At 36.2% G+C, this 13,689-nt stretch overlaps 1 protein-coding gene and 1 pseudogene across 3 annotated transcripts; one reads left to right on the top strand and one right to left on the bottom strand.

Moving 5' to 3' along the window:
• Window positions 1–621: 621 nt before the first annotated feature.
• On the bottom strand, window positions 622–9,177 carry LOC147556520 (glutamate receptor 2.9-like). 3 transcript variants are annotated; one of them, XM_086664518.1, is made up of 6 exons: window positions 8,757–9,177; window positions 5,714–7,038; window positions 5,292–5,604; window positions 4,812–5,212; window positions 1,350–1,403; window positions 622–1,255 (listed from the first exon to the last, which is right to left on the bottom strand). In XM_086664518.1, exons 1-6 carry the CDS (start codon window positions 9,085–9,087, stop codon window positions 1,193–1,195), a joined length of 2,487 nt encoding a protein of 828 aa, XP_086520644.1. In that variant the 5' UTR covers window positions 9,088–9,177; the 3' UTR covers window positions 622–1,192. The 3 variants fall into 3 exon arrangements, with proteins under 3 accessions (XP_086520644.1, XP_086520643.1, XP_086520645.1); XM_086664517.1 differs by having other exon boundaries at window positions 622–1,403; XM_086664519.1 differs by lacking the exons at window positions 622–1,255; window positions 1,350–1,403 and adding an exon at window positions 4,617–4,693 and having other exon boundaries at window positions 4,768–5,212.
• A 380-nt stretch (window positions 9,178–9,557) lies between these two features.
• On the top strand, window positions 9,558–10,295 carry LOC147556519 (uncharacterized; annotated as a pseudogene).
• Window positions 10,296–13,689: the final 3,394 nt, after the last annotated feature.

Below are 13,689 nucleotides of genomic sequence, written 5' to 3'. Positions count from 1 at the left end.
TTTGTTCTCCAAAACATCGACCTTTATCGTTTTTTTGAACATGTAGGTATACCACACTTAGTTCTCACATTGGTTAGGTGACCTTGAGCTATAAGTGGGAGACCATTACGTCGGGCGTCGACAAATTTCGGGTCGGGTTGCGAGGGTCAACGACAAGAATGGTTAAGAGACTATGTATCTTGCTTGTAATCACCAACTATAAGTGAATTAGGAAACAATCTCTTCTATTTAATTACTTTAATGTGTTTGGTGTGAGAATAGTCCCACTTGAGAGAAGAACTATCTAGCAACCAAGAACATAATGTCTAGGTCCTTTCCACTCATAGCCAATTGATTTTGAGTTATGATCACAAACTTAACATGGTATCAAAGCTAGGACCACACGTGGTAGAATTAAAAGTCACACCACTCCACGTTACCCACGAAAGAAAAAAAAACACTTGTTGGGCTACCCTGCCAAATGTGAGGGGACGTGTGAAAATACTCCCATAAGAGAAGAGCTATCTAGCGACCAAGTATATAATGTCTAGGTACTCTCCAGTCATAGTCAACTGGTTTTGAGTTGGATGACCACAAACTTAACATTTGGTTGAAAGCTTTTTATAGAATGTAACATATATGTTGCAAAGAACTTGGAAGAATTAAGAAACAAAGGAACTAACGGTTACATGAAATCTTAATAAACAATTTACACCAATATAATCAATTCAAATTTGAGTAGCTAGATAATTTAATTGTATCTGCCTAAGTTTCTAAAATGATCATAACATTCTTTCTTGTATATACGACATTTCAGGATTGGAATACGTTCTAAAGCCTCTTCGTTTACTGTATTCTTTCCCTCTTTCAAGATTTTTCGTAGATGTGCAAAAACTTTGGATTGAATTATTCCTAGCATGTTCGTAAGGCAAAGTCTTTTTGTTATCTTCAAAACTAACTTCTTCGTTTATTTGGTTTGATCTACTCAACAGACTAAAAGAACGACCAAGGACGATATTAGACGAAGCTCCAACACTATTAGCTATTTGTTCATCGACATGAGGTTGATCTCGGGTTCCACCAACACTTTTTTGATCAAAATGTCTAGCGAAGACTTTAACCCTGTTCCATAATGACGTACCATGGTGGCCGTCAGATATCGAAATTTCTTGATAATGCTTTTGCATGAAAGTAGCTAAATATATAACGAAGGCTAAGCTGGAAGATAGTCCTGCAATGAGAAAAAGTCCCCAAAAGCTATCAAGACCGAGACTGTCTGAAAACATCGTAGGGTTGGCATCTGGACAATCACTTTCTTGCGATCGGAGCCACAATCGTTCAATTTCTACCATTGTACTTGACTCTGTTACCTCAAGTATTGCCCTCGAAATATCAGATACTAGAGGAGAACCTATGGGGAAAGCCTAGAAGATTAAAAAGAAATCATGTAAGTAAGTTATATATAAAATAGGAAATTGAACCGAAGGTTAGATTTTCTAAGTTTAGAAGACAAGTTAGATTTTGTTTAGTTAAAAACCCAATATTATATTTTATTAAAAACTCAAGTATTTGTACTTTGCTTGGTTAAAAGCTCAATATTTTTTGCAAACAGTTACAATCATTTTAGCAAACAATTGCAATCATTTTTCAAGTTGTTGCAACCTTGCAATCACTTGCAAACGTCTTGCAAACCTCTTACAACCAGTTACAAATTATGAAAAGACCTACGAAGCTAATGACAAGAAAAAACTAATACGTGATTCTAATAAAAAAAAATTATAGAGAGTTTTGACAAAATCTAAGATTTGGACTAAGAAACAATATGCATGCATATTAATAAACTAGCAATGGGAAGAAGAATAAGAAAAGAAATGAGACACAAATAACTTCATTCAATAGGAAAGGAGTCTCAAAATAGTTCTCAAATCCGCCAACAAAGAAAGCCTCCTAGACACCCAATTCCCAAAGTTGATTGCCACCTCGAAGTCACGAAGAAGAACAAGCAAAAGCTATTCGAATGAGGTTAATATCTATGACATGTCATATGTTGGCAACCATGAAACTTGCTCTTCAAAAGATATTTTGGAAAATGAATGCATATACCATCGTTTAGATGTTGAAGAACATGTCCCAGCAGAAGTCATAAATGAGGAGGTACGAGATCTCTAAGGCAATTCGAGAAGACATTAGGAATCTGAATAAACGACAGAGCTTCTGTTGATTCAAAAAGATAAAGGAATTAAAGAAGGAGGCAAGAAACAATCAGCTAAAATAATTAGCAAATCAATTGCCAAGTCTGTCGCTAAAGGTGTTCTTCATGTTTGTGAATGTTTCTACTGTGATCGCATGGCCAATTGGAACAGAAACAACCTAAGTACTTGGAGGGCAAAAAGAATGGAGTTACGAATCCCGATTAAGGTATCGTTTTTTTATAGAGGTTAATTTAGCAAATACAGTTGATTTACTCTCATAGGTATTTCATACCGGATGTGAAACACATATCATTTGTAATTTCCATGAGCTAAAGGGAGCCAGATATTTGGCTAAAGGAGAGATGGTCCTACGAGTAGCAAATAAAAACCAGGGTGCAGTAGCTGTAGGAACTTATAGTCTTCCGTTAAGACAATGGACTAGTCTTAGAACTTAATAATTTCATATTATGTTCCTTCAATTTCTAGAAACATCATCAATATATCAGTTTTAGACAGAGAAATATATTATTTACCAACAAAGGGTAACCATTGTTCTTTATATGAAAATGAGATGTTTTATAACAGTGTTAAACTAAGAAATGTCCTTTATGTTTCGACCATGCAAAATCAAATCTTTAGCATAGATACCAAAAGGCTACGACGATGATTCAGACTCTATTTATCTTTGACATTGTCATTTGGGTGACATAAACCTAAAATGCGTGCAGAAGTTACTTAAAGATGGAAATCTAGGTTCATATCACACATATGAATCTTGTCTTATGGGCAAGATGACATACTTCAAAAGAAATAGAGAAGGGGCTAGCGGATTGTTATGGTTCACACATGCTGATGTGTGCAAACTTATGAGTATACTGACCAGAGTTAGTTATGACTACTTCATCACATTCACAGATGACTTCAATAGGTACGGATACACATATCTCATGAAACATAAGTCGGAATCGTTTGAAATGTTCAAACAATTTCAGAACAAAGTAGAGAATGAACTTGGAAAGAAAATAATAGTCATCCGATCGGCTCGAGCTGGTGAATATTTGGGTCAAGAATTTGATGACCATCTGAGGAGTTGTGGAATAGTGTTCTAATTCACTACACTAGGAACATCTCAAATGAAAGGTGTATCCCAACATGAGAAATTGAACATTGTTAGACATGATTTCTGTGATGAGTCTAGCCGGTCTTCCGTACAGCTTTTGGGGATATGCTCTAGCTAGAAACCACGACTTACACACTTAACCGTACTCTGACTAAAGTTGCAGAATAAACATCATATGAGTTATGGGATGGAAAGTTTCAAAGTCATCTTTTCTAAAAACCTGGAGCTGTGAAACTTATGAAAAACGTTTACAAAAAGATAAGTTTGCACCCAAATCAAACAAATGTTTCTTTTTGGTTTATCCAAAATATATATGGGGTTCTTACGTCTTCAACAGTCAAAAATATTTTTAATAAGTAATAAAACCGGGGTTTCCATAAGAGAAAAAATTTCAGACTAATCATTGAACTCAGACACAAAAACTAGACATTCGTTGAAGATGAGAAGGAACCGGTTTATGCGACCAAATTAGATTTGAGAGGACATAATAATCAAAGAGACCAGGGAGTCGGGCTATAAGGAAATTACCAATAATCACCCAGCCAAAGGAGAAAAAACCACTAAAAAGGAAACTCGGACACCAAGATTACAGAAAAACGAAGTAATTAGTTAAAAAAGTCTAACCAACTGTAATCCAATCAAGAACTTAGCAAATAAAGGTGATGGTGATGGTGATGGCGATGGCGTTGGGACTCATGAAACGGAGTCTGACTCGGCTGCTGCTAATCCACTAACCCTTTTGGGTGCATTAAATCTCTTTTACATATATTGCACCTAAACATCTTTTAGACTTTCTTTCCATGTTTCATTAAGCAGCCGCGTCGGAGAAACTAGAATACTTCTCGGTGCTCAAGTAAAGTTTTGCGACTTTTAATATTTTTTTTCAAATCTTTCTCCTCCGACAACCACCATCATTTCTCTCTCCTCCTCAATCTCCCTATATTTATTCCGGCGAAGGGGATCTTCCCCTTCATGAAATAAATATATATATAAAAAGAGAGGGAATAGGAGAAAGATTCAGAGCGAGAGAACGAGGAGGTAAAAATAAGTGATGGTGGGGGAGAGGAGGCAGAAGGGAGGAGAGAGAGAAGAAAAATGGTGGTGGTGGCTGGAAATGGGTGGCCTGAGGTGATAGCAAGATATGAGAAAGAAGAAGAATTTTTGTTGCACTGTAAAATTTGACAAAAGCCATAATCTCCCTTAAAGATTTTGTACCCCATAAAATTTGACAAAATCCACCGTTTTCCATTAAAATTTTGTACGCTGAAAAGTTTTCTTGTTTCTCCAAAGCACAGGTGCTTCATTATTGTTTCATATTGTTTCTATTACTTGTAAAAGAAGTTTAGGAGCATTAGGAAACTTCCTAATGCATATCTGTTAAAGATTTTGGTGCATTAGGCACCTGAATACACCTATTATGGTACTGACTAGCAGCAGCCGAGTGGGACTTGGTTTCATGAGTCGCACCGGCATCACTGAAAAACAAAGTTCAGAAGATAATGATGAGAAAGAGTACTTACAAAACCAAACCCACCCGCCTTGTACGATGGTCCAACAGTTACATATTTAGAACAATATTGTTGGAGAAGAAGCTTGATGTAAGGGACTTCATCAAACGCAGCGACGATAGCATCTGATTTACTACTGAAAGCGTCATCAAAGTCTTCTGTACTAGTATATTTTCTAAGATTAGACTCATGAAACTTCATACCTTTCAGCATATTAAGCATGAATGTACCTTCTTGATACCCTACCTTATTACCATTCTTGATAAGTTCCTCCACATTAGTAATTGTTGGTTCGAGTCGGTGAACAGTTAACATTGAAGTTAAACTGGCTGTGTAACTTTGGGTCAGTACAAGCACAACAAATATCCATATAATCATCACAAACCTAGCCAAATTGCTGACTAACTTCTCTCCTGTGATGAGGAATATCATAGTTAGAAGGATTTTATTAAAATGAATCTGTATTGCAAAAATCCTAGAGCAATTACTTACTATGTGCAAATACAAGTGTGGAGAAGGAGAAATAAAACATCGTTCCTAATTGATGGCTAAGAGGCCCTCGAAATTCGTCATTTATCCGATGCTCAATAGCCCAAATAACAAAACCAATGACCACAAAAAGAACCCCACTTATTAACCAAAGTTCCATTGTTAATGGCTTGAGGAATATCCATGCTCTCTTTCTTTTGTCATCTTTCACTGGTACTATCATTCTTACCTCGGATTCGGTATAAGGTAATGTAAAATCTACGTACTTGGAGCGATTGTATATGATTGTTATATCCCCTACCACAGCATCAAATTTCTGTCAATTTATTCAAAATATGTTAGTATCATAACTTAATTAATATGAAATGGGCAAGGAATTAAAAAGAGTGGTAATTGTACAAGAAAAATTCAGGTTTTGGCTAAACCTGATAAAATACTTGCTCTATTAACTCATCATACGGTAGCTTCTTGAACGGGATAAACTTGTAACCAACATAATACGGTAGCTTCGCCATCACAGCATTGAACACATCTATGCAATATCCTGTAACCTCGGACGAGTTTGTTTTAGAATCAGTAGTTACATTTACAAACTCCGTAAAACCTTTTTTGACTGGAACTCCTATCCTTAATGTTCGTTCGTTACTTGTAGGAACAACCCAACCTTTAGGTATAACATTAGAGTCTCCGGGCCATATGATAGGGCGCAAGTTATCTTTCGATGGCGTATTAATAGAACTATTTGAATGTAAATCACGTAAAATTCCTTTTAACGGCGACCAAATGCCGATTTCTCTCTCCCCATGGCCAACCACATTGAGCAATTGTAAGACTGTTGACTGCATTTGCCTGTCAATGAGATGGAATTCGCCACTTAAACCTCTAAACTCTATTTCAGAAATTTCATAAAGAAGTTTAGGACCTACTTGAGAAAAACCCATGTTTGCAATGTCACTCGAGTTTAGTACTACTTCATGCTTCAAGTAGGTATAGTTAAGGGTTTCGAGTTTCTCTACTGCACTCGCTAAGGCCGTAATTGTATCATAAGCCCATATGCCGAAATTGTTTAAGCTTCGTAAATGCTCAATGTCAGTAGGATTGTCTTGCAAGAACTTGTTTTTCCAGCTAGGTTTGAATTCATCAAGCTCTTTGGACTTGGGAATATAAGGCCTAACTCCAATTACTCCTTGCATGGAATCAAGAACAGATGAGTTGAAGGAGTTCAAGAAATAAGCTATACTGTCTGTGATGATCCATGAATATCCTTCCTTCATCATACCTATCTCGTTTGCTTTCTTGAAAACACGAATTCCAATGGACGCGGACGTGTGAACGATGAATACCCGTGTTTGCTTTGTCATTAGTTCGTCAAGTTGTTGGAGAATTTGACCATCCGTAGCCGAATGAGAAAGTATACACCTGTAAGAAACTTGAGTATTTATCTGTTGGAGTGCATCGGTTAAGTATGGAATAACACCATTTCCAAATTCAGTGTCTTCGTATACAAGTACAACTTGTCTCCAATTGAAAGCTTCAACAATGGCAGCAATAGCTTCCACTTGAGAAGAATCATTTTGTGCTGTCCGGATGAAATAAGGATTTTGAGAAGGAGAAACAAAAGGACTAGTTGCAGTGAAAGAAATAATGGGAACTTGACTCTTGTTTCCAAGATCCACCATGAAATCAGCTTGGGCTGATGTTACTGCTCCTATGATGGTTTGTACCTCCACATTTTTTATTAGATCTATGGCTGTACAAGGGAAGAGAAGATAGATCAATGTCATTCCCGAAAATTGAGTTTTATGTATTTAGAATATCTCTTGTAATCATCTAATATAATTTTGAGTGGGTCTTAAGAGTTTTATTTATTGAGTTATGTAGGTCGTGATTATCTGACTGAACTACGTTAAATTATCGCGTCGAGTCGTCGAATATTAAACTTTATCTTTCCAATTATCAAATAATCGTGAATTTAACACTCTAAAAAAGATGTTTGATAACAAAAGAAATAATTAAACAACTATTTTAGCAATAAATATCAATCGATATAGTGGTCAACGTAATTTAATATTTTATGTAAAATTCGAAAGCATGCAATTCAAATATAACAAATTGTGAATAATGCAACTAAAAAAAGGAGTGAAATTAGATAATATCATTAGGTGAATCGAAAAAATGACCCACACAAGAAGAAGACCATATAGTAATTAAGGAGTAGAGATAATATGCCTATCCTTGTCTACGCACCACTCCACCGGCCCACACAATTTAATAGACAGATTGTGACGGGAGGAGGTTGAAGGTTTACTTTTCCATGGAATTATTGCGTGAGGGGTCCTATACTTGTTATGTTTTTATAATATACATTATATTATGTTTTTTGAATTGTTCAGCGTGTGCCTCGAACCCTTGACCTCTAGGTCAGTGGCGAAGCCAGAAAATTTTTGTTGTGGGGGCATGTTTTAATGACAAAAAAAAAACTATTCGCAAAACAAAATATGCTGACAAAGTTGAGGTTAAAAGTAAAACAAAAAGTTATATATCAACACAGCAAATTACAAACTCACTCACTTATAACCAACTCATCGGAAAAATTAGGAAAATTTTAGTCCACACGGACTACTTGTACACAAAAGAGTTTCTTTTGGCTAGTGATTTCTTTGTTGCCAGCAACAAAGGAGGTCTCTACCGCGGGGTCTTGGTTATATATATGTATGTATATTTTTCTCTTTGTCACTCTCGCTCTCTCTCTCTCTCTCTCCTAATCTGACGAACTCTATCCTTAATCTTACAATTTCCCACTCCACGCATCCCTATCGACTTCATTCTTTTTTCATCTCTTTTAAGCGTTGCCCATAAAGACTTGGTCCGAAGGATTTCTCTCAAGATTGTTCATCTTTTACTTTCTGTTTGTTGCGGGCTTAATAAAGAGTTGGCCCGAAGGGTTGGATTTTGACTAAGTCAAATACAAATCACGTATAGTACTTCTCAAGTAAGTCAAGTGGTTGGTTATGCAGAGTGGTTAGTAATGTAAACACATAACCTTTCTTTGTGTAGGTGTGGGTAGCAATGTAGACACATAACCTTTCTTGTATTGGCAGGTCCGAATTTTAAAATTGAAGTGGGTTTAATTTGAATGGGGTGAGGCATAGTGGGCAATCTTAAGGGAGCCAACATTTAAGCATATGGGGGGCCTGCGCCCCCACATGCCCCTATGTGGTCCCGCCCCTGCTCTAGGTGGAAGATTATACATCTTACCACTCCAACCAAGGTTTGTTGGCTACATTATATTATGTTGACTACAACTATCTTATCACTTAACATGATAATTAATTTCTTCACCACCCATTTTTTTTTGTAGTAATTGGTTTTATCTCCTTAATTAAAAAAAGAAGAATTAAACAAGTAAAAGTACATAAAAATAGGCACATATAAAGCCAACAAGAGGAGGAAGAGGGAAAATAATACCAGCAGATGCTGCATCAACAGTATCACTTTTGCAGTTCCTAGTATGAAAAACCAACCTTCTCTTGAAGGAAGTAGCAACAGAAGAAGAATAGAAGTCAGAGAGAGCCATTTTCATGGAAGTCATCCCCATTTTTGCTATTAATTCATCCATATTCAGAACTACCCCTACTTTGAACTCCTCAACTAATTTACTACTACTTGTGTTTCTCTGCTGAGCCATAACCATTTCATGTGATTCAAATGGATTGAAGAAAAAAAAGAGAGAGAAATAGATGTACAGAGAGAAAACTAGTTGCTTCGTCTTCATCGTCATCTCCTTCTCCCTCACCATTTTACATTGAATAATCAATCCTTACATATAAGAGGCTAGGAGAACAGTTGTGAACTTTGAATTTCTGGGTCAAGTTAAACTATAGTTGACGAGTTGTACTTTTTTTTTGTTGACTAGTTAGTTCTAGGTTGATATTTTTTTGGGTTATTTTCCAAATGGCCCCCAACATTGTGACCAACTTCCTGCCTATCCCCCTACTTTAGCAAAAATACCTATATGGCCCCCTTTTTCAGTTACCGTTAATTTTTCCGTTATTCTCTCTCCTCCATCTTATCTCCTCTCTCTGCCAAGTCACGCCACATCATAATCTTCTCCGGCAGGGGTTGCCGGCCGACCAAATTTCCAGCCGGCGACCTCCAATTTTTTTTTTATTCTCTCTCTCTCGAAAAAAAAATTCTTTTTGAATTCTCTCTCTTTACAGATGTAGAGAGAGAGAGAGAGAGCATACCCTTTGAAGGTCTTCACAGACCTCCAATGAGTCTGCGAACAGATGCATTGGAGGTTATCAACCACCAACTCTTCATGAACTACAATTTCAGAATCGTTTGAAAGCCCGTCGTAGATTTTACCCTAAGAAAAAACACAACGGATTTGCTCCTTATGATCCTAGAAACACAACTTCTTTCATAATTAGGGCAAAAAACTCAAGAGGAATTGCATCACTTGTTTCACCTACTGTAACACCAGCAATTCTACCCACTCCAATATTTTCACCATCAAGCGAGGCTTTAGTTGATACTGCTAAAGAAGAATGGGGGAGTTGATGGTTATGGATCTATGAAAGGTTTAGTTCGTCTTAGCTCACCAGGTCATGAAGTTAGAGATGATAAAGAAGAAGATGAAGGTGAATCAAGTGAGAGTGATGTTGAAGAACATGTTGAAGTAGAAAGAAGATTAGATCATGATTTGAGTCGATTCGAAATGATTTACCCTAACTATAATGAACAACAACATTCAAATCTTTTGGAAATTATAGGGTTGATAATCAAGATACCCATATTGCACAACTTGAGGAAGAAAATTTGACATTAAAGGAAAGACTTTTCTTAATGGAAGGTGAAATAGCTTATTTGAGAATGAGATTACAGTTCTTGAAAGCTCGTGGGAATCGGAGAGGAGGGCAAGACGAAAACAACGATGAAGCTTCTGATAATGAAGGAATTGGGGATGTAAGTTCAGATAAGAGCGTTGGAGATGGTGATGACTAAAAAATTCAATTTTTTTAGGTCACTTCAATCTATGATTTGTAAATCTCTTTGTTTATACACTTCTAGAGATTATCTTTTCATCTCTTTCATATGCTGCCTGTACATGATGATCACTCCTTATGATGATATTAGGGTTTGGGTTTTGTTCTATTACCATCTAAGGTTTTGTTCCATTGAAGGTATGTTCGCAGACCCATTGAAGGTCTGTGAAGACCTTCAAAGGGTCTGCTCTCTCTTTCTCTAGATCTGTAGAGAGAGAAAGAGTTAAAAAAAAATAGAGAGAGAGAGAATAAAAAAAAATTTGAAGGTCGCCGGCCGGAAATTTGGCTGACGACCCTTGCCGGAGAAGATGATGATGTGGCGTGATAGGTGACTTGACAGAGAGAGGAGGTGAGGTGAAGGAGAGAGAGTAACAGAAAAGTTAACGATAACTGAAAAAGGGGGTCATATGGGTATTTTTGCTAAACTAGGGGGCTAGGCAGGAAACTGGTCACAAAGTTGGGGGCTATTTGAGAAATAACCCTTTTTTTAAACAACTGGACAAGCTCAGTGTGAGTTAAAATTTGTATAAGTTCCCTCTTACTAACTTGAAATATTTGACCAAAAAATATTACTAATCATTAAAAGCTAACAATGAAGAATATAATGTCTAGTTTTCTCCACTTATCACCAATTAATTTTAAGTTGAATGAGCTATGTGTGTTATATTTAGTAATTCTATATTTTAAAAATGATTTGATAAATATTGCTTAGTGGGAATTTTTTGGAGAGAAATTGTTTCAAAACAACTTCTAGAGTTTTTACAAATAAAGATTAATCACTTTTCAAAGGTTTTAACAAGGCTGCCACTTTGGGAAAATAAAAGAATTTTTTCAGAGTACAAAAATTTTAAAGAAAAATTATAAATTTTGTCAAAATTTCAGGGCCAACACAACTTCTTTCCTCTTCCTCATCTCCGAACCACAATCGCCTGCCACCAGCACCTCCGACCACCACCACCATTTCTCCAGTTCTGTTTTCTCTCACTATGTGCTAGCTTCTCTCTTCCGCCCTTTATTTCATGTTTCTTTCTCTCTCCCACTCTCACTCACTATCTTTGATCACTCTCTCGCCGGCTGTCTCTCTTTTTCACACTCGACTTTTAGGGTTTAGGGAACGAGAAAGACACAAGGATAGAGAGAGAGTGAGAGGGAAAAAAAGTAACTGAGAGACACCAGAGAGAGCGACAAAGATAAAAACGACAATCAAAGATAGAAAAGGGAGAAAGAGTGTGGCAAATGGTGGTAATAGTGGTCGGAGGTGGTGGCCGAAGTTGGTGACCGGAAGAGGAGAGGTCAGACTAAAAGATTTGCAAAAAAAAAATAAAGATCGTCAGCAACTCCGACCAACAAGGAGGAGAATGGTAGTAGACTTGGGGAAAACAAAAAATAAATAAACAAATTAAAATAAAAGTCGAAGGAATTCTACTCAAAATTTTGTATTCCAAAAAATATTCTTGTTTCTCCAGCGGTGGCATTCCACAAATAAGGAAAATAATCTTTTTGGAAATCTATGTTTGACATGCAGTTCATTTATTTTATGTTGCTTGAATATAAAATTGCTCTTATGTTTATATGGAAGAAAGTTATAGTAACGGAATGCCTTTTGGGGGTATAAGAGTTATCTCAAGAGGAGTGTTGTACCATCTTTAAGGACACACAAAGAGATACTCCCGCGGGTCAGGCTGCCAACCCGGCCCAGTCTAGTCTTGGACCTGGGTTATGGAAACACCTCATCTATCATGGAATTTCGATCATGGGATCCAATGTTTTATCTGACTAACAAATCATAGAAAAATTTGCATTATTTCTTTTAAAATAGTTAAAACCATTTTCGATCATCTTTATATGTTTTAAGAAATGAATTTCAAAATGAACAAAATAAAACTTTGAATTTGATGGCCAAATTTCAAACTATAGTAACAAAAGATGTTATTTTTCTTGATTACTTTGAACATTTAGTTTGTTTAAACTGAATCGACAGCCACAGTTGTGAGGGAAATTGAACAAGGAAGGTCAGGGGTAGTAGAGCCATGGACTAAGGCTGATTATCTATTCTAAAATTACATTTTGAACTACACAGGTAACACTTTTATATGATATTTATTGTTTAACTAAGAATATTACATAATTGTGAGATTCATTGCGACAAAAATATATTTCAGAGGTCCACCACCCTTTGGTGTAGTGGTAGGACATCCCTCTTAAGTCCATGAGGTCTTGGGATCAAGTCTTGGTGGAAGCAGTTTATCACCAAGATTTATCCCATGTAATTTAGGCACTAAATAAAGTAGATGTTGTCGGGTTTTAGGCCTCTTTAATTAATTATTTAACTCAGGCGGTTATCGTTCTTATCACATCTTAATGATGTAATAATGCCTTGTAGTGACTAACGTAGATCGTAGTCGATTTCTAAAAAAGAAATATTTCAGAGGATATATACTGGAATAAGAAAAATTGTTGTTAAGAGGTTTCCGGATTTTAAGATGGAAGATAAAAAAATCAGTGATAAGTTAACTTCAGAAAGTCGACATTATTCCAAATGAAATCAAAAATGAAGTATTGGTAATAGACGAGGTGTTTCTAAGTAACTGCTATTATAGAAAAACTTCCAATTAGTTGGAATGAATATAATTAAAATTGCAATACAAGATGAAAGACATTGGTATGCAGTATACCTTATTCTCCAAACTTGAGTCGAGGAAGAATATTTAAAATAGGAGAAAAGTAAGGTAGCAGCTTCATTGGTGTGTAAGGCTCATTTCGTAGAAGATGTTATAAGAAAAAGGTTTACTAAATGTGAACCTCCCACTCTCCCAACGATCGGAAACTTTAAACTTCAAAAGGATATCACTAGGCCCGACAAAAGCTTGCTTTGTCTGTTGGAAAAATTCACATTTGGCAAAAGATTGCAAGTACCGTAATACCTTGTAAGAGTAACAATAATTTTTGATCTCGACAAATCCTTACTCTACCGCTGGTCATCAACCAACCCATGTAAAACAAGATTAGGTTTTCAAACCTCACTACGAATTGGTATGTCTCGAGTATATTTTTTAATTCAGTTTTTTTACTATATCGTTGCGTCCCAATCCTAAAATAGAGGATTGTACTTCACCATCTTGGTAACCCTACAAAACCTTTAACAAATGTTTGTAATAAATATCTAGACCTTATTCACAAATAAAAGACTTTCCTGGACCCAAAAGGAACATCTAATTTAACTTTTACTACAAAACCTAATTTGTTTTTAAGAAAAAACTCAAATATCTAAAAAGTAAAAGAGATTGCATTTTCTTTTAGGCCACAGCGCTTTGGGGAAAGCTAAATAGTTTCCGGGGTGTGAAATTTTAAAG

This window comes from Eschscholzia californica, unplaced genomic scaffold (assembly GCF_041429995.1).
Source record: "Eschscholzia californica isolate CP2 unplaced genomic scaffold, dmEscCali1.0.p SCAF_2, whole genome shotgun sequence".
Classification (NCBI taxonomy): Eukaryota; Viridiplantae; Streptophyta; class Magnoliopsida; order Ranunculales; family Papaveraceae; genus Eschscholzia; species Eschscholzia californica.
This window is presented reverse-complemented; position numbering and strand designations above follow the sequence as displayed.